The sequence below is a fragment of the Poecile atricapillus genome, chromosome 1 (assembly GCF_030490865.1).
Source record: "Poecile atricapillus isolate bPoeAtr1 chromosome 1, bPoeAtr1.hap1, whole genome shotgun sequence".
NCBI classification, from domain to species: domain Eukaryota; kingdom Metazoa; phylum Chordata; class Aves; order Passeriformes; family Paridae; genus Poecile; species Poecile atricapillus.
In genome coordinates, this window is record NC_081249.1 from 142,906,167 (window position 1) to 142,932,670 (window position 26,504).

The following is a 26,504-nucleotide window of genomic DNA, read 5'->3' on the forward strand; positions in this document are numbered from 1 at the left end:
AAGTAGTCATGCCTAGTTTCAATTCCTTGTTGTTTATTTATAGCTAGATTACTTTTTCCTCTGATTATATTATTTTGCACTTCTCAACCTGGGACAACAGGTCATTTAAAAACCAGTCATTTGGTGTTATCAGATCCCCTGTAATTCTCTGAAGTTTACTTTAATTACAACTATCTGAGATGATGGAAAGCATCACAATGTGTGCAGCCTTCCTTTTTGTCAGATAAGTTAAAAGAATGTTCACAGACTTAATCCTGATCCTTGTTGTGGTAACTTCCCTGTTCTTTGACGCTTCAGTGTTTTATTTATTTTGGTTGGTTTTCTTTATGAATTTTGTGTAGGTCCTCTCATGGCTTTTACTTTAAGGTGGTGTGAGGCATGTAAATGGGTTTGCTTCCTTTTCTTTTTGTTGCAATATGGTGTATGAACCTTTTGGTATTTGAGATGTAGGTCTTCCAGCATCTCTTTTCATTTGCTTTGAAGTTGGATGTCCAAAAGCTTCATTTCATTAAGATTGCAATCTTTTATATGAATACTTGGCAGAGAGTGTTCCTTAGAAATGTGGGGTTTTGTTGTTGGGTTTTTTTTTCTTTGTGTGTGGTTTTGTTTTCTATGTTTTGAATTTTTGTTTAAATGGCCAGTGTTTTGTAATCTTTGTATCATGAATTATATCACCTTCAAAGGATCATGTAATTAATTCCTGCCTCTACAATTTGTTCCTACATCCTGCCTCATCCCAGCCTCTTTTCTTCAGTTCTTTTCTCTTCCAGTTTGTGGACATCCTTGTCTTGCATTTTTAACCAAGTCTGTGAAGCTTTTACTATGATCAGCTGTGAGTTTATTTTTTTAATAGATACCAAGAATCCACTGCACATCTCATTTTATTGTTGTGGTAGAATTTTAATTGTTTTTATTTGATACTCTGGTTTGAAACTCAAAGCTTCTCACTCACCTAGCATTGATATCAATGAGTTTTAAAGTGGTTTGACTGTCAGGCAAATGGCAGGTATTAACTTCCATATGTTTACTCCTTGTCTAACTATTTTGATTTTATTATGGGTGAAGCTTATATTAACTAGTTGAACTGTTAGGACAGTGGGAACAGACACTTCTCAGAGAATAAATACTGCTTGAAAGTAATGTTTCTTTTGAATTTTGTGCTTCTGTATATATGAATTTACCTGTCCTTTGCTGCTGTAAGTATTGATTAGGTGTTAAATAATTAAACTCACCTGGCAGTGTGTGAGTGTTCGTTCCTGTATCTGGGGGGGTAGGAAGAAGGGCTACAACAGACACTTCTGTCCAGAAGACTCCTAGCCTGGAGGACAAGGAGATTAATGTGTCACGTAGGAACATGCAGATGTGACATCCAGACTGTAACTTGACTGAGGATATTCAAATGAACTAGTTCAGAACTTGGCAACACTTGGCACATGGTAGTGCTGATTTACCCGCTATAGGAATTGCATCCTTTACTTCAGCTTTGCTCAGTGTGCATGGATTATACAAGTTTTCAGATATCTAGGTGGTTTAGGTTATTGTTGGGGGAATCAATCCTCCTTCAACTTCTTGCTTTAGTAATTTGAATTACAATTTTACATTATTGTATTCAGAAGCTCTTAGCACTTTGTACTCTTGTGTGGGTGCATGCTTGTGATGTTTTGCAAGTTGTGGAAAAAATATTTTTTTAGTAGGTTAGTATTAAGCTGTTGTGGAATTTGAACAGTCTCTAGTGTACTGTGTGACTGCAGCAGGAACTTAATAACCACAGAAAGTTTAATTCATAAAAATTGCTGTTACCTTGAATGCTTGAATAAGAACTTTAATGCAGATTTTTGAAAAGTAAGACTGACAGTTTTTGATGTTCATGAACAAGAAGACTGAATAATGTGTTTTGGTTTTGTAGCTCATGAAGTTAAGCATCCGAAGCTTGCTTTGGTTGTCGGTCTCTAATTGGACAAAGCATTGTTTTGTGTGTTAGTGAGCAGGCACTTCTAAAAACATACATAGCCAAGAAATGAATGCTTGCATTGTTATAAATCAGGTATCATTATTTTGTATTTGGAAGATGAAAAGTGACTTGACAGAGACAAGTCAAATTAACTAGTTCAGAGATAGGCAACACATGCTACTGCTGATCCCAGGGTCCTTTGTTGTGACCAGTAAACAACCATTCCTGCCCTCTTCAGAAAAAAAGTATTTCTTAACATTCTGCCCTCTTCCAGGACTGGAGCCTGTAGTGTGTCCGAAAGGATGATGTACAAGCCTCTTCCCCCACAGAACTTGTGCCAGATGTTATGTACTTGGTAATGCAACTTGAGAAAATAGAAAGGGCTGAAATAATTGAAATTCTTACAGTTACTCCAATCGATGATTTGAAAATATGTCATTTAGCACAGGTTATAATGACAAGAGGGACTAGGAGTGGCTTCTGAGACATTAAATACCTCTGGTTTTGGAATTCTTTAAAATGCTCATCTTTGATTTCTGGAACTTAAATACCTTCTGTCTGGAACGAACATGTTTGTTTTTTTTTGCAGCAGAAGGGACTGAAAAGAGTGTGGAGAGTGGTGTCATCCTTCTTTTCCTTCCTTCTAGGGCAGGTATTTTTTGAAAGACAAGGGACTGAAATAAAACTTTTAATTTAGTTGAGGTGCATTGTGGAGAAAGAGAGAAGGAAACAGCTGCTAAGATCAGAAAACAAATCTGTAATGGAGAATAGAAAACAGGTCTTTCCAAGGTGTGTATATAAACTTGTTCTCACTTGTCCATCTTTTTTTGTGTAGGTTGTTGTCTAATAGTTCATTAGGACTCTGTCATAAATGTTTTATGAAGTGTTGTCAGGGTTTCCATTGCAATGAGGTAGTTAAAACATTGTTTACATAATTGTGTATTTTTTAAAAAAAAGTTGTATATACTGTGGAAAACTCTACATTTGCCTAGAAAAAATATTTTCTTCTTGAATTGAGTCAAACTGTTCCCTGGAAGGAAAAAACCTGATTTTTTGGGGGGTTTTGTCTCAATATTTTTTTGAGTGTGGATTTATATTTTTTTTTTTTTTTTAAAGAAACAGAGTCAGACAATTTTTGCCTCCAGTATTCAGGTAAAGTTTGCATCTCTATACTTACCTTTAAGTCTTAGTGATTTTTAAAGGATTTTTTTGTGTGTGTTTGTTTGTTTATTTGTTTATTTAATGCAGTATTCTGATACATGTTTGACCTCCAGAAGGTTACCCTGTTTTGTTTGACTTGGTGAAGAGGAATTTTAGGAGTTCATCCATACCTTAGTTGATGTCATTGTGTTTCCCCAGTAGTTTTGTGTCAGTTCCATGAGGCTGTGTTGCATTGAGTTTACCTGAGTGTCATCCAGTGTAAAGCTATGAGAAAATGTGGGTTTTATCTCACCATTATTCCATCTTGCCTGTATGAGAAAGTTCATGACTTCTCGAGACAAAATGCTTTATCCTGAACATGAGTGTTGGAAAGCTATAGGATAGATTAGAAATCCTAAGAGCAGGAAAATGATGCATTAGGTAAAGTAAATGTCTCCTAATAGTTATCAGAATAGGACTATCCTGGCAGCAGAATCAAGTTCTCTATAAAAGAACTTCTGAGGTACTGGGCCACAGCTTAATTACACCTTCCTTTAATAGTTTTGTATGGAAAAAAACAGAGAAAGAAGAAATTGGTGTTGAAAGGGAGGAATGTGTGAATATTCAACAGTGTTAGACTTGTGTATCTGTTGGGAGAAAGGAAAAATCCAAATATTCACAGTGCTCAGCAGGAAGCAGGGAAGAGGAGATTTTCTTCCTCTTAGAGGTGTGCTGTGAAAACAGTGATGCAGCCTGGCAGGCCAAGTCCTGTTGCATTCAAGGAACAAAAAACAACAGCTGACAATGGCTCAGAAGCTGCAGGGGAGCTAGTGTAGTAAAGAAGAAAAAAAAATAGGGCCGAATCTTGCACAGTAAATTGTGATGCTGTTGTCTTTTTAAATACAGTCATTACTGCTGAAGGAAGCAGAGAGAAAACGCTGATGCTGGAACAATCTGGTAGTTAAATGTAAGGGAAATGGGGAGAAGGGGTGGACTCTTGCTCATCTGCAGCAGCACTGCACACAGAGCTACCTGATTTAGGCCTAGCGACAGTGCGTTGGAGGCCTTGGGAAGGCAGATAGCTCCACCAGCGTGTTTTGTCAGTGTGACGTACTTGGGAGTGTGTACAGCCTGCATGCTAAACGCCACTGGCTGCCTTTGACTTCGCTTCTCACAGTTCTAAGAATGTAATGAAATCCCTTCTCACTCACGCTTTTATTTTGGGATGGAGGGGGAGAGAAAGGAGCTTTCAGTATTCTGGTATGTTCAGAGTTTGAAACAAGCATGTTTTACCTAATTCTGTTTGCTGCCTTTTTATTTAGGCTACGTGTGAAACACATTGATACCTTTACATGCTCTATCATAATTTGTCAGTACACAAAACTAGAAACTCATGGAAACCTTATTGATCCTTATCTAATTAATCTCTACACAGGAAATATAATACTTATTGTTTGAGGGTCTTAAGCAAGCTGGTCTCTTTTTTTTTTTTTTTTCCCCCCTTTCTTTGCTGATCTCTGTGCTCAGGACATCAGGAATGCCAAAATGACAACATGGTTTAATGAAATAATAGCTGGTGAAATTGAATTAAGTTTGATTTGCTAAAAAGTGAATCAAATACAAATATAGAATGAGAATGGTTTTTAGTAAATGTGAGCAAGCTGTACTTAGAACAGATGTTGTAGTCAAAATGAGAGAAAAATGTGATACCTGTCTGGTAGCAGCAGAGGGTCCCAGACACCTTTTCAGAGTTCAGAGCACCCGACAGAATCAACAGAAGTCTGAGACTGTTTTACATAGAACTTTGTGAAACTAAATTGCCAGTATTCATTCTAGGGGAAAAAAAAAAAAAAAAAAAAAAAAATCACATTTAGCGGGTGAGAAGCATTACCTTTTTCATCTTGTTCGTAAAATCTGAAGACAGATTAAGAAACAAACGATTGTTCTTTTGATACTTTTTTCATGTGAACATCTGTTCACCAACAAATCATTTTCATATTGTCCTTTGGCAATAATTTAGAAGCCTAACATATTAGAGCAAGTGATCTGTAGTTTTGTAAAGGCAAAAATTTATGTATAGTTTCTCATTTTGAGCCATGTTGCTTCCTATTAAAATGGAAGCTCTACATAAGATGAAATGACCTCCTATATTCTTAGAAGTATTCTTATAACTATTTTTCAGTATCATAAAGTACAGAATCCAAGAATGTATATTATCAGCTAATTTTCAAGTTTATGCTGCTGTACCTTATATACATTAAATGGTTTGTTTTTAATGCATGTGGTGAAATAATTAAATTGAAGAGTCCAGTTTATTATAAGAACTGTGACAGACTAAGTGTGGCCCAGTACCTGTTGCAGTATATTGACATGAAAGTTGACCATAGCAAAGCCAGCATAGGTTGGCTTAATCTTAATATTTAAAGAATGCCTGTGCCATAATGAGGTTGCACAGATAATAGTGATTTCTATTTTGCCTGAGTAACAAGCAGAACAAAAAAAATTCAGGACTGCCAAACTCAAACTGCATCTTTATCCCTAGTTGTTTAGTAGGCTTCCAGTTTCAAAATGAAAAGGATGTTCAAATGTGACTCCGTCATTGAAAATGTGACTCACAAGCCAAATTTCTGACCACGTGGGGAAAGTGAAAGGTCACTTCTTAATGATTGTTTTAATTAAAAAGAATCAGCGAAGTACTCAGTCCTGTACCCAGTATAGCACACTGGAACTTGATAACTGCTGAAAGAAGGAAGGAAGGTCTCCCTTTCTGCTGCCAACACAGTGCTTCTACTGCTTAAACTTGTGCATGATGTTCCCCTGACCAGTCTGTGAATCACTTCAACTTTTTGTGGCGTGTGACACCCCTTCACCCACCATTCCCTCCAGAAAAAGTGGGGGCTGCTAGAGGTGTAGGACCTTACAGCTGGAAGAGGACATGAAGGAGAGTGCCTTGGCCAGATAGATTAGCTGGCTGTGAAGTGTTATTTAGCCTGCAGGATAAATAATAAGAAAGAAACTGAAGGTAGAACTATAAACTTGAAGCAGAACTAGGCTTCACCTAGGTCTCATATACTGGTAGTCTAAGCTCCTTGTGCATGCTTGGCAAACTGTCATTTAGTTTGTCATTTATATCATTTAGGTTTTGTGGACACATTGAGACAAATTTTACTGAAAGTACAGCGTCTGATTTTGAAAGAACTTTATAAGTACAGAACTATAAAAGATTACCTGTTATTTTAAGGTCCCCTGCCATATAATCACTAATCACAGTACACCTGCATTTTTAAATGTTTGCATGTTATTACATGGGTACATGGCTTCTGTCTGATATTTGTGGAACGGTAACATCAGTAGAAGCTTGTGTAGCTAATCTCCCTAAATCTGTCACTGAAAATCTCACTGCTGCTCCTTGTGATTCTCAGCCAGTGATATTTTAAACAGAAAACCCTTGTGATTGCAGGGCTTGTCTTTTTTCCTTCATTGCAAATGCCTGTTAAATTTCTTTGTTCATCAAATTATCACATTTTGTTTTTTACTTCTTAATTTTAAAACACATTGTGGAATTGCTTGTTTCCTGTCTGTTACATGCAAGTTGCCCTTCATCAAAATGCATTTAACACGGATTTATTCACTTAACCAACCCTGCTTTTAAGTAGTTTCACTATACTTCATAAGCATGGGAGTGCTGTATAGGTAATATTTAAAGGCAGAAGGAAATTCAGGGTCTCTAATTGGAGTCCTGCTGTTCTGAAATCTCTTTGGGGGAAAAAAAATATCTTGATATTCTGTATAAATGTAATGTGAAGTCTGGTGTAATATGGAATGATCTTCTTGAATACGTGTGTTCACTTTAAACAAATTAGTTCATACATTCATGTTGTATAGACCTTTAAAAATACATAATCTTTCAGATCAGTTCTCTCAGTTGTTTAGTCACAATATTTTGCTTTTCGTTAAAACGCTAGATTTAAGAAGACTTTAATTGATTTGCAGTCACTGTACTAACATGAAACTGAAAGCTTGCCTTTACTTATGTTTCGGACTTGCACTTTCACTGTTTCCTTTCTAAATTCTGGAAGAATGCTTTGGGTCATATATACTTCATTTCTCCTGCTTTCTCTCTCCGAGAGCAGAATCTCTTCCTTCCATCTCCACTGAGGAGATGTGTGTGGTTTGTCGGATTTTATTCCTTACGTTTAGTGTTTTCTCTTTTAACTTTTTTTTTCCCCTTCACTTGTTTGGCATTTCCCCCTGCTGGCCGACTGCGGTAACAGCATTCCTTTTCCTGTGGAAATGGAAGGCCGAGGCTGTCCTTGAATGTCACTGCTGTGTCGGTGAGGCGTTGGCTGCTCTTCTGACATTTGTTTGGTGTCGTCTGAACGTCTCTGTCAGATAGATAAAATTCAGATAATAGTCTGGACAGGCAGGACATGCACATACCTGAGGTTCTCTCCATCAGAAATGGATTTGTATTTCCAGTGATAGTCAGAGGTACTTCTAGTTTTGCATTTCATGCCTGCACTCTTGCAACACTACCGAGATCATCTTTTGTACTCTGGACCTCTTCCCAAAACTCTTACGGGAGTTCTGCCTCACTAATGTATCATTCCCACAAGTCATTTCTTTCCAAGATAAAGTGGGTTGCTAGGAGGGGAAAAAGGGTTTGGCACTCAATAAGAAATTTCTTCTCACATTTAGAAGGATAAAACTAGAAATCAGAGATCCCTCCCTTCTTAATGGAATTTCAGGGTGAAAAGAAGTTTAATAGGTGCTGGGGTAGAGTTTTCTTAATTTTTTCTTGTTTCTTGCATCTTTGGTTGTTAAATCAATTATTAGGATTTGTCAGTGTGCTCTTTCTAGAAAGAGTCTTCTCCTCTCAACTCCCTCTCCTCCTCTTTTTCCCAAGTAGTCCTCAGTCTCTGAAGTATGAAGGGAAGGCAGGAATTTATCAGGGACTGGAATGAGAAATTTGCAACACAGATTAAGAACAATATAGGTTAATAAACTGATTTTGCTAGACATAATATTAAAAAACAAAACCAAACTGTAAAGCATAAGCATTCAAATAACTTCCTGTTGCATTTCTTACAAATTTTGAGACTGAGCAGTGGGCTATTACAGCTAGGAGGGGACAGCGCCTTCTGTTTTCTGTTGACCTTCCAACTTATTTTCCCTCCTGGTGGTAAATATACTGTGTAAATACTTGAAAATAATTCAAAAAGAAAAATTACAGTTTTAAGATTTAACAGATTAAATGACATAGTTTTGAAATTAAACTGTTAAACAATGTTTATAAAAGATAATCCCAAACAACCCATGTTTCCAGCAACTTTATGGAATGTCAAATAATGCGGCAAAAAATTTTTAGAAACAAATGCCTAACTCTGCCTTCTGCTGATTTATATCTTCACACCATGTAAATATTTTAATTTTGCAAAAAATTCCTCTGCTCCCTTCTTCAAATATGAAACTTTGCCGTTGCACTATTAGTATAACATAAACTTATAGACCTTATTAGTACTGGGAGTTCTCTTGGTGTGTGTTTAGCTAAACAGTCCTTCTGAAAAGTAATTCACTGAAATAAAAATCCAGGTCATACCACTTTTTTTACATGAGCAAGAATTTAGCCACACTGCATATAAGATGATTTTGTGTGTACCTAGAACCTGGTGAATAGTAACTCACTGAGCAAAGTGAGGCTTAGTGGCTCTGCAATACTAGAACTTCTGAATGAAACAGTGCTGTAAAATGTCCCGTACACTGGTGTCTGGGTAAAAAAAGGAGAATTTTTATGATGGTAATTTTATGAATGTTAGGTTAAATGGGGAGCCCTTGATACCTTGTCAGAAAGAACTTCTGCTAGGCTTACTAATGCTCATAGGTTAGAGAGGCTTCTCTGATTCAAGTAATAGGCTAAGACTGTGCAAAGAAGAGGGGTTTATGCACAGGTTATACAAAGTAGAGAGTAACATATCTTGAATCTGCTCAAGTGACAGAAATGATTCTGAAACTTTAAAACATGTTTGTGCTAATTTTCTACTTAGGCCAAATTAATCGTAGTTTTATCGTTTTTCCAGAGTGTGATTTCATACTTCATCCCACCCCCAAGATGCTAGGAAAGACTGTTCAGGAAGAGTTACTGGTGCCCAATGGAGCTGTAGTCATAGGACAAGAGCTAAGAGGGTACTCTCAACTGTTTGCATGTGTTTGGTGCCATGGCAAGTTTTGGTGGATATTTTAAGCTTGTGAAGTGGTTTTATCTTTACATTAGAGATGGTCTAGCTCATTTTCTATGTGTTAAATATAGTAGTGCTTCTGCAAAGACAAATGATGTTGCACACTTCTATTTAAACTTAGTTTGATGGTTTTATGAAGTGTTTCAGGGAAGGTGAAGCAATCTGTCCCCAAGTGAAGTCAGCTGCTTCTTGAGTTCCAAACTGCTTTTGTTTCATGGTGAATCATAGCAGCAGAGGAACTTTTAGATAGAACTGAAGTTTGTAGTTTGAATCCTGTAAGTTGTCTGTATGCATAAGCAGAAAATCCAGGCTCCTTGACCAGTTTAGGAGGAGTTTAATCCATCAGTATTGTGTGGGGATAAGGAAGGAGGAGGAGAGAGCAGTTGTACAGATGGACAAACTGGAAGACATGGCTTGTACAGTTCAGTTCATTCCTCAGTTATCTTGAGGAATCCTGTTGGTCCCTTTACCACCTGCCTGGCATGTGTTACTGGGGCTGACTGGGAATTCTCCCAGCTGCAGCACAACACCAAGATCAGATTCCATGCATTGGCACAAAGGAGGCTTGTTTTTATCACGGAAGTAACAGCACCAGCACTGCTAGTGATGGTCATTGAAATGTGAGCCTTATAATAACGTAATTTGAAATTGGTTATATACCCTGTCTAGCCTGTGTTTGGCCTTCTTAAGACGGCAGAAATCCCACTCTGTTAAGGAATATGAATTGCTAACTTGAAAATCACAGTAAAGTGTCTGCTATGACTTGTTTTCTTAGGAGATAGTGATGGAGTGCTCCCTATCTACAGGATGTCATTTAAATATAGGAGGGAGAGCTGTTGCTTTGGGGAATTCACATCTAAAAACAAAAGTCCAGAGAAAAATCTCTGAAACCCTTCTGTGTGGTTTGTATTTTGTGCACAAAAAAGAAATAAAATTAATAATGCTTTACCCTCACATTGTAGAACAGTTATCTGAAATGTAAAAGAATATCAGGTTCACAATTGCCTATGCACAGCAATTAGTCCTTTATATTTTTTTTCTGATTTCATTCTGTGCACTGAACAAGGCCAAGAGCCTTTTGGTGAAAAGTAAAATATACATAATTAAATATTGTAACATGATATGAATGTATAGAGTTCCATGGTCTGAGAGTAAACATTTGCTAGTTTCTAGAGTTAGGAAAAATGCAAAGAAAAAGTTACTGAACATGACATGTAATTCTTTCCAGTTTTCACAAGTGAGTCTCTGGTTACAGAAGCATAAACTTCATTGTATAACTTGAAGGTAGTAATAAGTATCCAATTGTTATAACCAGACATCTTAATATACAGATAATTAGCATTTAAATAGTCTTAAGCCTTCAGGTGTTGTATGCTAAAAAGTTTTCACCACCATGTGTTCTTCTGATGTCCTCAGGTACTACCAAGCCTTAAACAGGAGTTTTGAGATCTTAGTTTTTATAATGGTCCCATGAAATGAGTAACTTTTGTAATCACAGGTCTTATATATATTTTGGGAAGAAGGCAGTGCTCTTAATTTGACTCCCAGACTTGGGGTTTAAAAACCCCCAAAATATTGTCATAATCCTAGAGTTAACCTTGCAGGCTCCTACCTTAGTCAATTTACAGCATGTCTCTAGAGCCTTCAAAAGGCTACCTCAGTAAATTGGATAGCTGAGATTTTGTGATACATTTCTGCTGTTGAAGTTTCTGTCAGAAATCCCTGTATAATGCTAAACTCTTCATACTTCTCTATTGATACGAGTGATTTTGAGCTGTCTAATCTTAACTTTCTAATGTGTTTTGTAGTGAGAATGAGAAAGGTAGTGCGAGTTTCTATATGTACTTTTGCTGTGAACAAGAAATAATCTCATTTCATCTGCAGAGCAGACTTTATCCCTTTTTCATTAATACTATTCTGTGTTGGTTCCCAGTATGCAGAAATACAGGGAGTCGTCAAGAGCCAAAGTTGCAGATATAGTTGGTCATATGCTGTTCTCTACTATAAAAATGCCAAAAGCAGCTGAAAACTTAAATCTCTTTAAGATGCTTGGGGTTACCAGTCTTGAGTATTTGTTCTTAATTTCTCTGTCTCAATTCCATTTAAGAAAACTTGCCTGTATCAGGCACAAGCTTTTCTGTGGCTCTTATTAGTACACTTATGAAGAAACCAATTTTTGATTTGTCATAGGGCTTAGATGTTAAGTTTAAAAAGCCATGCAAATTAAAAGTTCAGAATGACAAGAAATTCAATTGGTACTTCATTCTTTGTGCTTGTTCTCCTTACTAAATGAGGCAGGGATGTTAGTAAAAATAGGATACCTACGTGAGGGCAGAATTTTGTGTTGCCAGAGGTTTGACATTCAAAGGTTAACCTGTTCTAAACACTTAAGAAAAAGCCTGTAGTAAATTATGTACAGAAGAGGATGCAAATGTATTTCCATTCCCTATATAGGTCCTCTCTAAGTGACTTCTCCAAGGCAACACAGTGGTTCACTTGGATAGTCACGATTAAACTCCTTGTGTTCTAAACTTTGTCCTTGGGAGCTCCTGGCTTCTGAGTCTGGGGTTGCAGCAAGATTAAATGCAAGCTAAAGGTTTATAACTGTGCAGCTTTTTTCTGCACAGTTCCATCTTGATGGAGCTAGGGTCCTGCTATGGAGGCGAGTCTCTACGTAGGGGGAAAAAAGGAAGGAAGGAACAGTTGCTGTTATTTTTAAATGACAGCTTTCTTGTCAGGTTGTGTGTACTTGTGCTACAAGTAAATTGATATTTTTCTTTTTTTAAGTAAAAATCATGCTTATTTGTTCTAAGACTGTATTTGCAGATGTGTCATACTGACTGTTTTGTTCAGCTTTCCAAAGGCAGTAATTTAAAGCAGTGAGATTTTTTTTTTAAATTTATTTTTTTATTAATAGCATGGACAGATAGTTGTAGTTGCTGGTTGAAGAGGGTACTTAGTACTTGCATGATGAAAGGGCTTCCTCTGTAGGTTTCTCGACCAATTAAGTGACTGATTGATAGTGGGAGGTAGAGGTGAGAAGTAGGATTTTAATACCAAGAAGAAACAACTGGAGTTTGAGAATAATACCTGTCTCTCCAGCACCCTAAAAAATGACAGTATTTAAAATTCTGTAGCATCCAGAGCGAATGTATTTACTTTTTGAATACAACCACAAAACAGTCCATACTTCCCAGTTCATAACCTGTCATGCTAGCAGCTGGATGTTATGTAAACTAGCCTGAAATTGGTCTAAAATTAAACATCATCTGTAATATTCTGTGGTTCAAAATGCACGCTAAAATTCAAGACTAGGAGACTGACAATACTGTCACTGCCAGCAGTAGGCTTCCTGTTTCCTGTTCTCAGTGGTCATCAGCACACAGTTCTGCTGGTTAGTAAATGGAAACCCTCCACTTGTGCTGATCTGCAATGAGCAAGAGATAACTGTGATTTTCTACTGCTATATCTTTTTATAAGGCTGGGGCTTAAACTTCAGCTCTGTGATGACTTACGTGTGGATAGAAACATCTGCGAAGATCTTGTTAGCTGTGAAGTTAAAGCTTCAAATATGCTAATATTCTAGTATTTTACTAGAAAATTGGGAGTATTTTGGAGCCTTTTTCTTAGCATCAGGCAAAGTAATTGAGCAAATAAGTTATCATTTATATTGTAACTCTTTTTAGAACTCTGACTCAGGAGATTTTTATGATTCATGTGGTGATTTCAGAGGCATTACCTTGCTGTGCTACAGAATGTTCTACCCATGACCCAGCAGCGTAACAGGCAGTGCCTCTTCTCGGCCTCCACACTTTGTGTCCCACCATATTGGCTTACACTGCTGTTTGTTTCAGTCCTCAGCAGTATTCTGGGATTTGAGCTCTTGTGACTGTGCTGACCTACCACTCGCTCTACCATCTTTGGGTGTTGGTGTAACCTCTAGCAGAGATAGTGGGCAAATGTCCAGGGTGGGTAACCTTGTCATAATTTAGCTGTGGCAACTGACAGGACTTACGATATAGATCTTAATAAATGTAATGGAGACAAGGTCTTTCCCCCACAGGAGGGGGAGACTGACCTTGCACAGAACTAGAAAAATTTATACCTCTAATTGCTTCTCCCCCTAGTGACAGTAATAGTGTGTGTTTTAATCCAGATTAAAATTGTAGATTTTCCCTGCCACTTCAAACAGATTTTCTTTCAAAGTGGTGTTATATAGTTACCTTCAGCATTTAAAAAGAAATTGCAACTCCCCTGAAGAAAAACCAACTAAAAACCCCTTTCTAAAATCCCAACCCTTCCCTCTCCATCTTTCCAATTAACTGATTTTTTTTTTTTTGCTTCAAATTCTAGTTAAAATATTTGTAATTATCTTTTTTTGTTGTTGTTGTTGTTTTTCTTTTGTAGGAGGGTGTAGAGAGCTGAAAGGGATAACTTACTCAAAACTGGTAAGTACTTCTTCCAAGGCTAAAATGTCTTACCTAAGAATAGATGGTATGAAGAGATGGCATCCGTTCCTGGAAAAGTTTGATGGTTACTGAAACTGAAATTCTATCTATTCTTATATTCAGGAATTAAGTCTTAAAAAGTAAACGTTGCTGGTGGAAGCCCCAGTCTCATAAATAAAATCTCTGTAAGGCTGAGATTTGGGCCCAAGGGTCTATAAGTACAATGGGCATTTAAATTCATCTACTCAAAACAAATAATGTTACATTGGTTTTTTTTTTCTGTGTAATGTGAAAACCAAATTTATTTGAAAGGATTTTTGGCTCAGAAAGACTTCTTTCTAAAATTCTGAGTTATTCAGGGTTTTTCTATACACACAGAAGGCATTCATGGCTTTGTGTGTGTCCTACCTTTTTTTATATAAATACCTATGCCGTGTCAGCTGTGTTTCTAGTGTAGCTTCCAAAATAGCCAAAGTTGAAATAGTATTGTGATATTTTAGAGGTTCCCATGTAGATTGTATTTAATTGAGATAACAGAAGAATGAATGCACTTATATGATTATTGTAGAGTTTAAGGTTTCATTCAGTCTTTGAATATTTAAAAAGTCTATATGCAGTGCCTTGGGGCACTTATCTGGGTATGAAATTATAGGTATAGAAGCAACCACTTCAGAAATAAGTGATTATTGGTAATAAATGAATGCCAGCAAGAAATTGAATGGAGGACTGCTGCCTCTGACAGTTGAAATCCATCCAAAAATGCCTAATTTACCTCTTCTCAGTGTTCTTCCTGGCTGAGGCTTGGAAGTATGTCTGGATGTACAAGAGATGCATGTACTCCTGAATCCTGTGCCTTCCTTTTGGAAATCAGCAATTCTCACATTGAGCAAGGCATTTGCTTGTTTTCCTTTAAAAATAATGGGATTAAGAATTATTGCAGACCAAGCCACCCATGCAGGTTCAGTCAACTACAAGCTTCTTATTTGAAATAGTTCCACTGCCATAAGTGTAAAGTGGAAAATGTACCATGTTCTGTGATTAATTCAGAGATGGTTTTACACCTCTTTGAATGTGGTATTATAGGTAATTTATAATGCTACTGAACTTAAGTTTTTAAATCTTCCCTTTAAGTTCAGTCTAAAAGAATAAAAGTTCAGAAATACTGAAAGTTTTTGCACTAGCAAAATGTATAACCACTTCTTTATTTATATAAAGAGAGGTAGTTTATTACCTCCTTTCAAAGGAAGTATGAGCAATATTTAACCAGATGCCCTGATAGATATTTTTAGACATTCTATGTAAACCAGAAAAAAGCCGTTTAGGTTTTGCTGGAAATAAGGAATGACTGGGGTTTTTTTTGTTGTTGTTTTTATTTTTGGTTCTTTTTTGGTTTTTTTAACTGTATTGGTTATTTAACATTGGATGAGTGTATAAGGTACTTCGGGGGAGTTCTAGGCAGGGATAACTGAATAGTTATTACTGCTTGGGAAGGGAAGCTGGAAGTGTGTGTTCTAGAAAGAAACAATTGTATATATTTTATATTCAGAATTTGGCAACTTGACCAAACTTTTAAATTAAATCTATTTTTTCATGTTTATACCCTATAAACATATCTAGGCTGAGAAACTACTTTTGTCTACAGGGCAGTGTCACCTTTTTTGAACCTCTTAAAAATTAATTTTGAAAAACCTTGCTAGCTGTTCAAAGTATTGATGCAATTATCATGTATTAGTTTTTATGAACCGTCAGTACTACAATTTCTATCTGTCAAATTAAGTTGTGCATTAATAGAAGTTGCTCAATCTCTATATGTTCTTTTATGGAAATACTGTGTCATATTTGCCATGAACATATATTGGACTTTACAGTAACATATATTTAAGTGATGAATATTTTTTATATTCTCAGTTGAGATAACTGTTTTGCTGTTCTGCACTCAACTTTGAAGTTAGCATGTAGCTACAGAGCGATAGGAGTGATTCATCATGTGTGCCTTCTGATTTTTTGAAGACACACTGAGAAAGAAACTGACCGTATCTGCCTGTCTTTACCCTGAAACTGACTTTCCAAGGGACAAAAAGACTTTTTCCCTCTAGAGCGGGTTCCAATTTTCATTAACCAGTCTCCAACGTGGTTTTCTGAAGCATGGCTTCTTTTGAAACTGCTATGGTAGGGACTTGAAGCATGCTATAATTGTTCTTGTCGGTGAGTGGAAGTAATAATCTGTGATTCTGTTTTCTCATTACTGTTTGTCGTAATAGAGCAGGGAACTGTATGTAATTTACATGTATCCCTTGATACAGATTACAATTTTATAGAGACTAGTGCTGCAAAGGCAGCTGTTTTCACTCATCTGTGTCACATGTGGGAGAGGCCCTTGCAGAAGGTCATTTCATGTGTTGGCTAGAAAGTTTAATCAGGCCTTTGTTATTTAAATAAATAACTTTAAGCTAACAGCAGACAACACTGACAAAGAGTTTAAAAAGAAAACTTTTTAACTCCCCTTTAGTCTTCTCTTTTTGTAACATATTTCTGTTTGAAAAGATAAATGATAAACAAACAAACCAAAACACACACCTTCAACTTTTTTTTTATTTTCAGGAGTTCACAAATTTGTCCACTACTTCAGTTTACTGTAGTGAGACAACATTAAAATAAAATCCTTTAGTTTATGGGAATTACTCTCTTTTTACACCCTGCATGTTTGATGAAAGCTCTCAGGATCCTTTTGAAAACATTGTAGTCCCATTAGGAAGGCCTCTGAGTTGGCAACAACACCTGTGCAATGATTGTGAGCAATTTTCAAAAAATAAAAAAAATAGGAACTATTTTAACACTTCAGCAATTCCTTAATTGTGGTGTCTGAATGAAAAAGTGACTGGAAAATTTGCTATATAATGTTTTCCAGTGACTTTCCTATGTATGTATTTATAGGTGTTTTTACACAGGTTCCACTATGATTTGAGCATATGGAAATCTTAATCCTGTTTCAGAAGCCGATACTTTTAACATATTTCTGAAAAAAAATTCTCTTGTCCAGCATTCAGGGATTTTAGAAGTATGTTTGACAATGCTTTTTTATGTCAGAGATTGGGGGGATTAATTTGTTTGTAGTACAAGTGAAGATACTAAACTTTATACTCATGATCTACAAGTAGATTTCCAAGATTAAAAAGATTATAAAATTAATCTTTTTGAAATGTCTTGTGCTGCTTAATATCACTCTTCTGTTCCTTCAGAACAGATTTCAACTGAAATTACTAACTTGGCACAAACTTTAGGCAGTGAGTTATTAATATATTACTGTTGTTCTGTTAAATAACATGCACACTGTCCCATCTAAGAACAGCACTATCGTATCATGGAAGTGTGTTAATGCAGTACATTCAATTTAACTATTCATTGTGGTTGTAGAATTTTATTCTCCAGAATAAGTTTTCATCTACACAGATTTTTAAAATGTTCTTGGTAGTTAAATTTGCTAATTTAATATGCAACTGCAATAGGATATTGGTAGGAAATAGCTGCATGCAAACTAAGATAAGGGATAAATATGTCAACTTTGGGATATGTGGGAAGTAGCAAATTTGGCTAAATGACTCCAAGGAAGGCATTTTGTAGAGCCTGCAGATTTCTTGTGTTCAAAAGACTGACTGTATTTAGGCTAGAAAGCTGCATTTGAATATAGTTCACTGTTGAATTACTGTTGTGTTATAACTCCTTTTTTCAAATTGACTCTTCTTCACTAACCAAAATAAAACCTTTCTTTTTCTATAGGACTGGTGTTAAAGAGGAAACTAGAAACTAAAGGCACTGGAATCAGCAAAGACACTTTTAGAGAAAGTGGAGAAGGTAGAGAATGGAGCTGCAGACTCTACAGGAGGCTCTGAAAGTGGAAATTCAGGTTCACCAGGTAATTTATATTTCTTGCTTTAAAGCAATAGCAGCATTAGTACTGCTGACAGTATTACTAGTAATGGGAGCATTAAGCAATAGCACTACAACTATAGTAATAATTGTTTTATAAGCTTGAAGCTCCTTCAGAATTTTATACTTTGCATTTTGACCTGACCACCTGTTGTTTTTTAGCAAATGTGAAAAATCTACATATCAAGCTGTGGGTGGGGATTTTTTTTTTTTTTTTTTAGTATTTTGTAGCAGTAATAAAAACATTCTGGAAACAGTGTTCAGCTGCTTCTGTCTGGAAGGTTTTTCTGATGTTCTGAAGCCAGCTTCAGTATTCAGTTGGAAATAGAGGAATATGATGGAGGAACTTTGAAATGAATGTAAATAGTGCTGCATAGTTTAATCTGGCATTTCTCTTCTGGAATATCTTCTACTTTAGTAGCTTCTAAACTGTATTTTTGATAACCAAAATGTTGTAGTGTTTGGGCTTTGTAAATTTTTACATGTTGGGTCTTTTTACTAGTAACCTGTTCAATACTATATGGCAGTAAGGTTGCAGTTTGCCATTGTTTTACAATGCCAGTGAGGAATTATTACAGCTAATGGTACTAAAACCTAATTTAGTGGATATAGGAGGACATATGCATATTAATTCTTGGAAGACAATTGTTATAGACATAGACTAGTTGCCAACTTGAAATGTTAAATTGAACGATGAGACCTTTTCTAAACACTGTTCTCCAAGTATTTCTGATGCTCTTCAGATATCTGAAGATCAAACTGTTACATGGTGGGTATAAGAAATATATGAGAAATAATACTGATCAGTGTAGTCCATCATATGAAATTTGGAAAGTGTTTCAAAATTACTTGGTGACATGTCTAAAATGTGATCTGGATGGCTTATTCAGTACTTGCTGCAATGATGCACATATTGCAAGGACTTGAATGCATGAATTAGTAAAATCAAGCTATGTCTGGTTTAACAAAATACAACTTTCAGCCAGGGAGGAAAAACTGAAAAAGCTAAGGATGGATTTCCAGAACTACAGATAGTATTTTGCTCTCCTCAGTAACTCCAAGGCCTTTGTATTCAAAACTTCAGTGAAGTTTTGTTGTGGAAGTAAGGAAGTTCAGAAACTACCCATGGCATTTTGCTGCAGACATATAAATTTTTAAGGCCTGTAAGTAATTTTCTCAAGTATTGACTACTGTAAAGCAATCAAAATGTTAATCATGCTCATGTTTGCATGACTGCATTTACTTCTTGTGTGCATCTTCATTCTTCTTTATGCCCAAGTGAACCAAAAATTTTAAGACTGTGAATTTTGAATAATCTTTAGCAGCTGTTCATAATGACATATAAAAGTATCATGACTGATGAACAGGGATGAAAGATTGAGAAATGCCCCAAAAGATGTTTTTTTAACAGCTTAAAATTGGTTGTGCTTTTGACTTTCTTTGTTTTAACTTTGCCCAGTTTTCATTAAAAGGGAGCTCTGCACAAAAATCAACTTTAATTAGATTTGGTTTTAGTTGGTGAAACTAGAAAAACCATTATATCAGAAGGTTGTCTTTTTAAATTCAAGATGCTGTATATTTCTATAATTAAGGCTAAGAAAAAGTCTGTATGTTTACAGTGGAAAATAACATTGCAGCAAAATGTTGGGTGCTTCAGTAAAGGTTTTGTGAACTGTGCTTGTGTGGTTATTGCTTGTCAGCACACACACTGATAGAAATTAAGCAGGTTTTGGCACTAAAAAAATTCTTCAAATTAAATGCTTGAACTTTCTTGTATAGCTCTGAATTTTGTAACAAGAACATATATATTCCTTCTTTTCACTCAGGATTTATGAAGAATTGTCTCTTGCCATATTTTACTTCTCTAGTATTTCTTTTTCTGAGGACTCTCTAACAATGCCAACATGACTTACCAAGTCATGGTTTGTTGTCCTTTTGGAATTGGTGGACAGGTATTTGTGATGAGCATAAAGAATTCAGCTCAGCTCTGTAGCCAAACCCTCCCAGCTTCCTGATACAGTGTGTTGCTTGTGACTGCTTACATGGCTGTACAAGTGATGCTCAGTATGGTGTAGTTTTGTTTGTAGAACAACTCCTTGGCTTTTGCCTCTTCTATTTCACTTCCAGAATGCTGTCTGAAGCTTTCATACTGCTGCTTTAGCAAAGTGTATCTGGAACTACCAATAAGAACCCAGAAAAGGCGTTTAGTTGTTCAGAAAAAGCTACTTCTTTTGTCTTCTTTCTATGATTAGAGAATCCACCGTGAATGACTCCTGACCAGATCACTTCTGTATGAGTGTACAACTTGAATATTCAAATGTCTTCCATGTCAAAGCTGTATTGCTTGTCCTGAGAAGAGATGCATCAAGTCTAAGTAGCTCATTCTGCTACTGTATTGATTTAAATAAACTTGAAGCACTCTACTCTTCATTGTTTTGATCACAAGAGGTGTTAAAGGACTAATAGTTAGCTATTCTTAAAGAAGGGTTGAGTTTCATGGATGATTCCTTGAGCCGATGTGTGGTAGGAACCTAAAACATCCTTGTCCTTCTCCTATTTCATGACAAAAAGATCAGTAGCTTTTAAAGTGCTTAAGTTTAGCTAATGTGTAAGAAGAATATTTTTTTCCTTAGGACTGCATGACGTTGTAATGTGTGATCCAAAAATTTAGCAATATTTTATGAAGAGTTTACGGTACTGACTGTATTGTCTTATGACTGTGTCTGCAGGATCACTTTATGTAAAAACTAACAGATTTGTTGCTTGTCAAGCTTCAATGTGGCAGGAAGCGCTGAGGAAAAATAAGCTAAGTGTGTTCCTGTGATGCTGAATGGCAGCACGATGAAACAATAATATTCAGTGTAGATAAATGCCAAGAGATGCACTTCAGAAAAACAGGGCCAGTTTTACATCTGCAATAGCAGGCTGTGAACTGGCTCTTGGCACAGTGGAAGGAGTTTTTGCAGTACAGAGTACTTGAGCATTGCATGTAGTTTTAAACTTTGTGTCCAGATGATAGAGACAAACTAGAGAATTGTGGAAGAGTGCCAAGAGTGAACAAAGCAATGGAATGATTCGTGCATGAGGAGACTTTCAGTCTGAAGAAGTGAGGACTGATGGAGGAATATGTGGTGTGAAAAAAATGTAAGAAGGAGCTGAATAGAGAAGCAGCCATAGAATCACACAATGTCTTAAGTTGGAAGGGATCTGTAAGGATCATCAAGTCCAGGTTCCAGCTCCTCTTGACTCAAGTCAGCTCTGGTTTTCTGTAATCGTATTAATCCCTCATGCTTGCATTGTAAGGAAACAGATTCAAAAGAAAAAGGAGGTCATGCTTTTACATAAGAGTCCTGTAATTTAACTTGGGTACTTATGGCCACAGAATCTCGAATGTTTTCCTGGTTCAAAAAGTAATTAAAGCAGATCAATGAAAGAAATATGTGTAAATGTAGCTAGTAAACCTTAGACATAGTCTTTGAAAACATTAGAGATGTAAATTTCTACAAATTTACCAAAAATGATAGTGTAAGTTTTTGGTTTACATTGTGTCTTCATTCTGGGCTCTGGTTTTCTTTGGTAACTTTTCTTGCTTAGCAATAGACAGTGTTCTCCTGCAGCTGCCTGAAGGGAGTGAGGGAGGAAGAATAGTGAATGGTAACATCTGTCTGTTTTTCTTTGGATGTGGAGGGCATCTCTTCTACAATGATCTCAATCTCTCTCTGAGGGAGGAAAGTGGCAAAGATACTTCCGAACATGGGTCTTCCATCTGGTACCAACCAAGCCAACACACAGGCAGAGCTTTAGTACTTGAAACATTCTGCCCTTGAATATACAAACAGCTTTTGTGCCTGCAGCGGTTATCTGTGGTTTGTGTTTCTTGTGACTGCAAGCAAAGAGGGCAGCAGTTCTAGAGAGATACAGCTATTAGATTATCTTACCCAGCTGGCTTAAATTGTCCTTAAAAAGCAGCACTTGAACAAGAGCTGTTTAGGAGGAGCAAGTGATGGCTTAATTCAGTACTTTTGCTGTATTAATAAGAATGGGTTTGGAAATTTTATAATACTGGACTCCAGGCTTTGCTATTGAAATGCTGTAAAGTAAATATTTTGCTTTTACAAAGGTTCTTAAAAAATACTGAATTTTAAATTGTTCAACAAGATTCATAATGAAAATCTTCATTGTATTGTTGCATTTTTTTTCTTTCTAGAAACTGGTTGCCCAAATGAAGCAAGATCCACAGGTAACTATTTATTTTTATATTGGATCATTTCCCTTAAAAATGCAGGAAACAGTGCATGGAACTTGAGGGTTTTAGATATTTCTGGATCACCTTCTTCCTTGCTAACACAGTGTTAGAAGAAAACTTTTTCATAAGTTTTTGAACAATGACTGTTGGGTTGTTTAAAAGAAAACCAAAATTCTTGCTATTATGGAGCTTTTTACCTCATACATATTCTCAATGGTTTAAATCAAGGGGCTTTTCTGGGCTACAGTGCAGTTCAGGTGAGCAGTAAGTTTCTGATTCTATTGGAAACTGCTCTCTTTTAAACTAGCCATTATTTGCAATTTTAGTTGCAATTACAACTTTTTTCCTTTTTGGAGTATCAGAAGGTTCATAGTACAAGAAGAGAGAGGATATGCTGTCCAAGAAATTTTGCCCAATCAATATAGCTTAAGGTTGTGTTCAGATTGCCAGTCTTGGTGTCTTACCAGCCCTGTATTGTCCATAGAATGGACACTTGGCCTTGGGAAGTTTAAGCGTTACTGAAGTTGGATAACTGGACTCCCCCTGCATAGACAGCAGAAGTCATCCCTTTTCCAGTGCCTGTGTAAGGTCCCTGGGTTTTCTTGTACAGCAGTTAAACACTCCTGGATGCTGGATGGGGAGCTCTGTGGAGCTCTCAAACCAGTCTGAAATGTTGAGTAGAGGGATAAAGGCCGCTCACTTGAGGCTTGCTGTTAAGAGTTTCCATCCCCGCACAATAGTAAATATCCTGTAATTTTCTGAATGTACATTTTTTTCTGAGCTCAGTGAAGTGAGAAGACAGCTTTTAATAACACTCAGGTAGTTAAACCTCTGATAGGGAGGGTTAAGTAGGGTGTATTGGAAAATTTGGTTTTTTTGAACGTTCTTATTCTGATGGGATTTGGGTAAGATCTGCTGCTCTTATTTGCTGGTCAGGTCTGCTAACAATTAGTCTGCAGAGCAGTTCACTTGCAGTTCATATTTGCTGAAAGTGAGGTCATGCTGCAAGCAGCCATGCAAAGTTCCTAGAATCAGGAAAAGTAAAATCTGGTCCCTGTTTCCTATGTTCTTAATGCATTTTTATCCCAGATTATTAAGTAGAATCTAGAAGAAGGGAGGAGGACTGGTCAATATCTGGTTTTGCTGGAATCAGAGACTATCTGCAAGCTGAGATAAAAATGCATTTCAAAATTGGAGGAATGTAAAAATAGGGAGTGTGCATGAAGTACCTGTGATGATATTAGTTTTATGTTTTTATATTTCTCCTTAGCTGACTAAACCCGCATGATCTAGTATAAAAACTTTGCAACATAAATGAGAACAAAAAAAGTGAGAAAGGAGAAAAATTAAGGAAAACTTGATTCCCTGTCACATTTCTGCAGAGCTTCACAGGTTTTAAACTAAGGACAGATTTTTTTTATCTTTTTTTAAATTCCAGTAGAAAAGAAAAAGTCCTAGTAAAAATTGTTTTCTGTCTGCATCTTTCTAGTGTTGCTTATGGCTTTAAAATCTGAAACTTAGAAAAGCGCTACTGTAAGCAAAGTGCTTATATGAATGATGTGTCAAGGCAAATGTAATTCTCTTTAACACAATCTAAGGCATAAGCATACATGGGAATAAGGACTTATGTATGTTTGCCTTCAATTGATATATGTGTCAATTAAGATTTAATAGATATGCTTGATACTCTACACAGTTAAGTGTAAATATCTTTGCATAAGTAGCATAGGTGAGAATGTTTTAGATAACATACCATAGCGTACTGTTATATGCAGCATGATACTGTTCTATTGCATATTAACAAACTTTTATTGTTTATTTTGTAAACTTGATGAAATGTACAAATGTGCTTTATAATGTGACAAGCACTAATGGATGTTTCTGTGAAATCTTCTTTCCAAACTGGTCTATCTCTCTGAGTGCTAGAAAGGTCCTCTGATTATTGTTGTACTCAGTGACTTAAATAAGGCTTTGTTGAGCCATTTCAATTTTATTGGCTGTACATCCAGAGGTGCTGTATTTGTAGTACACAATGCAAGAACAAAACAAACAAAAAACCCACCTTCCTGCTACTACTCTTTGTTAACAAATGGAATATCTTTCTCACAGATATTTTTTCTTTCTAATCAGAACGCTGATTTGAAGAAACAACTTCATGAACTTCAAGCCAAAATCACAGCTCTGAGTGAGAAACAGGTAGGGAAACAGAGATGTATTTTTAGCACTGCATTCTAAAGATGTCTCTTTTCCCAGCTTCCAAGAGATCTGCTAAATCTTTAAGTGCAAAAATAAGCGTGGGCAACCAGACGTTTTTGATTTTTATTGTATTTCTCAACAAAGGATAGAATGAGTTATTGTAAGTCTATCAAACAAGAAACTAGTTTAATCAGTGGAAGCTATAGCATTTTTTCTTGCGCTGAAACTAACATTTTATATTAAGGGTGATGAAAAAATGAATTAATTTTGCCACTTTTTCATTATTATCTTGAAACTTCTAAACTCAACCGTTCTGGTTTAGGCAAATGTTTAGATTTTGACTTAGTAGGTCCACACTGTGTATATGGGTGAGTATGCTGGAATTTTTCTTAATGTCAAGACCAACTAAATGTATGTCAGTTATGGGTACTTAATAGACAATTCAAAAATTAGTTGGATGCTTTTACCATGAGAAATTACACCACAATTGTCTTATGTTTGCCATTTGGTAGGAATTCTGTTTGACAGCTCTAAAGTATGAGTAATAATTACAACTGAATGCTTAATAGAAAGATTGTTGAACTTGAGCATGGGCCTTGTGAATAACAAGAAGAAAAATATGTAATATTGAGATATCTGCAAAACTTGTTCTCACTTTTGTTTTTAAAAACATAAAAGAGAAACACATGCACAAGCCCCTTATACACCACACCATCCCCTCCCTAGTTAACCGACTTAAGCAGTCCCTTAATTTTATTGCTTAATATGTCAATAATGAATCCAAATTATGTCAATAGATTAGACCTTTGAAGGGGGAAAAATTTTAGAGCATTGGTAAAATGCATGAGTGTCACAACTAGATACCTCAACTAGATACTTCAATTCATCTGTTACTAGCTGCATGTGGTCTGCTTTGAGTATTACGATCCCTACAAAAATGGCCAGACAGTGATTAACGTTTATCTAGAAATTTTGTTTACTGAAAAAATTATAGTATGCTTTACTAGGGGAACAATGAATCTAGGATGAAACATGTAAGGATAATAAGGAAAATGATTTTTTAATGAGAACAGTAGTTCAACAAAAACTGAGGTTTCGCTGATGTGATACCATGCCTCTCTTGAAGATGATTTATTCTCTAAAACCAGCATGAGCCTCTGCATGTGGCTGTGTCTCACAGCAAGCTGTTTCAGGATTCTCTGGTAAGCTCTGGATGCCCATGGTAATTTCAAAATGAGCTTGTCTTGATGCCATGAAGCAAGCTGTATTGACTACCAGTTCACATGACGAGCACGGACAGGCAGTGAGACACTGAGTGGAAAGTGAGAAAGCAAATACATCCTACCATAGCTTTTAAACTTGTATTTATAATTCTCTGAAGTTATGCTGCAGAATAGTCTATACTAACATGTATTTTAAATTATACATGACTAGTAATGGAGCTATATTTTTTCTATTGAATTCAAAGTGCTAAAGCCCACTTGTTCATGGGATGAACATGGGTTAAGTTTCCAAAAGATGTTGAAAAAGGTTTGATTTTACTTCTACCACACAGTGAATACAGTCCATATGAAGTCATATCGTTTGCTTCTTTGTATTTTTGTGGGTTTGATTATTGGAACAACCGTGAACTTCTCTATGATTGTTGAAGTTTAAATGTTTTGTTATCTCTACCACTGGACTGCAAAGCTGCCAGTGTTCCAGATGATAACGTTGTTAAAGTAGTATGACTGCTAAAATTCAATGATCATGGTAAATGAATGTTCTGGGAAAAGAACTACAACTTCCCTGTGCAGAGAAGTGCTTACTCCCTCTTTATTTGCAGGAATCTGTTGTAGAGAAATCTGTGGTTTAGCAATGCAGTTGAGCATCACCTCAACTGAGGTGACTACAACAAAGCCCTTTTTTCTGTTTTCACTCTCACTTCTCTTCAGGAAAAATCATTATTATCAATTGCTTTATGGGTAGAATATAAATCAGTAATTTGATTTTCACACAGCATGGAGAAATATGCAGTTTTGCACAGTAAATATAATGGTTGACATCATGCAGTCCTTGTGTTAAAAAGGGGTGCAACATGTGTAACCTTGTTTAGAGCCAAGTAGTTCTGATGATACCCAATGAATAAACTCTGAGGGCCCAGCTCCACTGTGGACAGTTATAAGATTCATAATGATCACTCTGATAAAATTTTTATGAAGTTTGAGAAACTTAAGTTCCAGCCTGTGTGGTGTCCGTACTTGGAGACATGGAGCTGAGATGCTGGTGTTAGAGAGGCAGAGTAATGAAATATTTCTGGCTTGTGAAATGTTATGTCATCCTAATGAATGCTTTTTCTTTGCTCTCTTATTTAATGAAGT

At 36.2% G+C, this 26,504-nt stretch overlaps 1 protein-coding gene across 7 annotated transcripts in view; it reads left to right on the top strand.

Moving 5' to 3' along the window:
- Window positions 1-26,504, top strand: part of PHF21A (PHD finger protein 21A) — a 133,708-nt gene that overhangs the window by 17,351 nt on the left and 89,853 nt on the right. For 4 of the 7 annotated variants that reach the window (XM_058841912.1, XM_058841878.1, XM_058841870.1 and 1 more), the window contains 4 exons: window positions 13,735-13,775; window positions 17,553-17,688; window positions 21,910-21,942; window positions 24,058-24,144. In XM_058841912.1, coding sequence (XP_058697895.1) covers window positions 17,635-17,688; window positions 21,910-21,942; window positions 24,058-24,144 — 174 coding nt within the window. In that variant the 5' untranslated portion in view covers window positions 13,735-13,775; window positions 17,553-17,634. Of the gene's footprint in view, window positions 1-7,365; window positions 7,583-13,734; window positions 13,776-17,552; window positions 17,689-21,909; window positions 21,943-24,057; window positions 24,145-26,504 lie in introns of those variants that run through there. The other 3 variants (XM_058841921.1, XM_058841904.1, XM_058841887.1) reach the window with 2 other exon arrangements.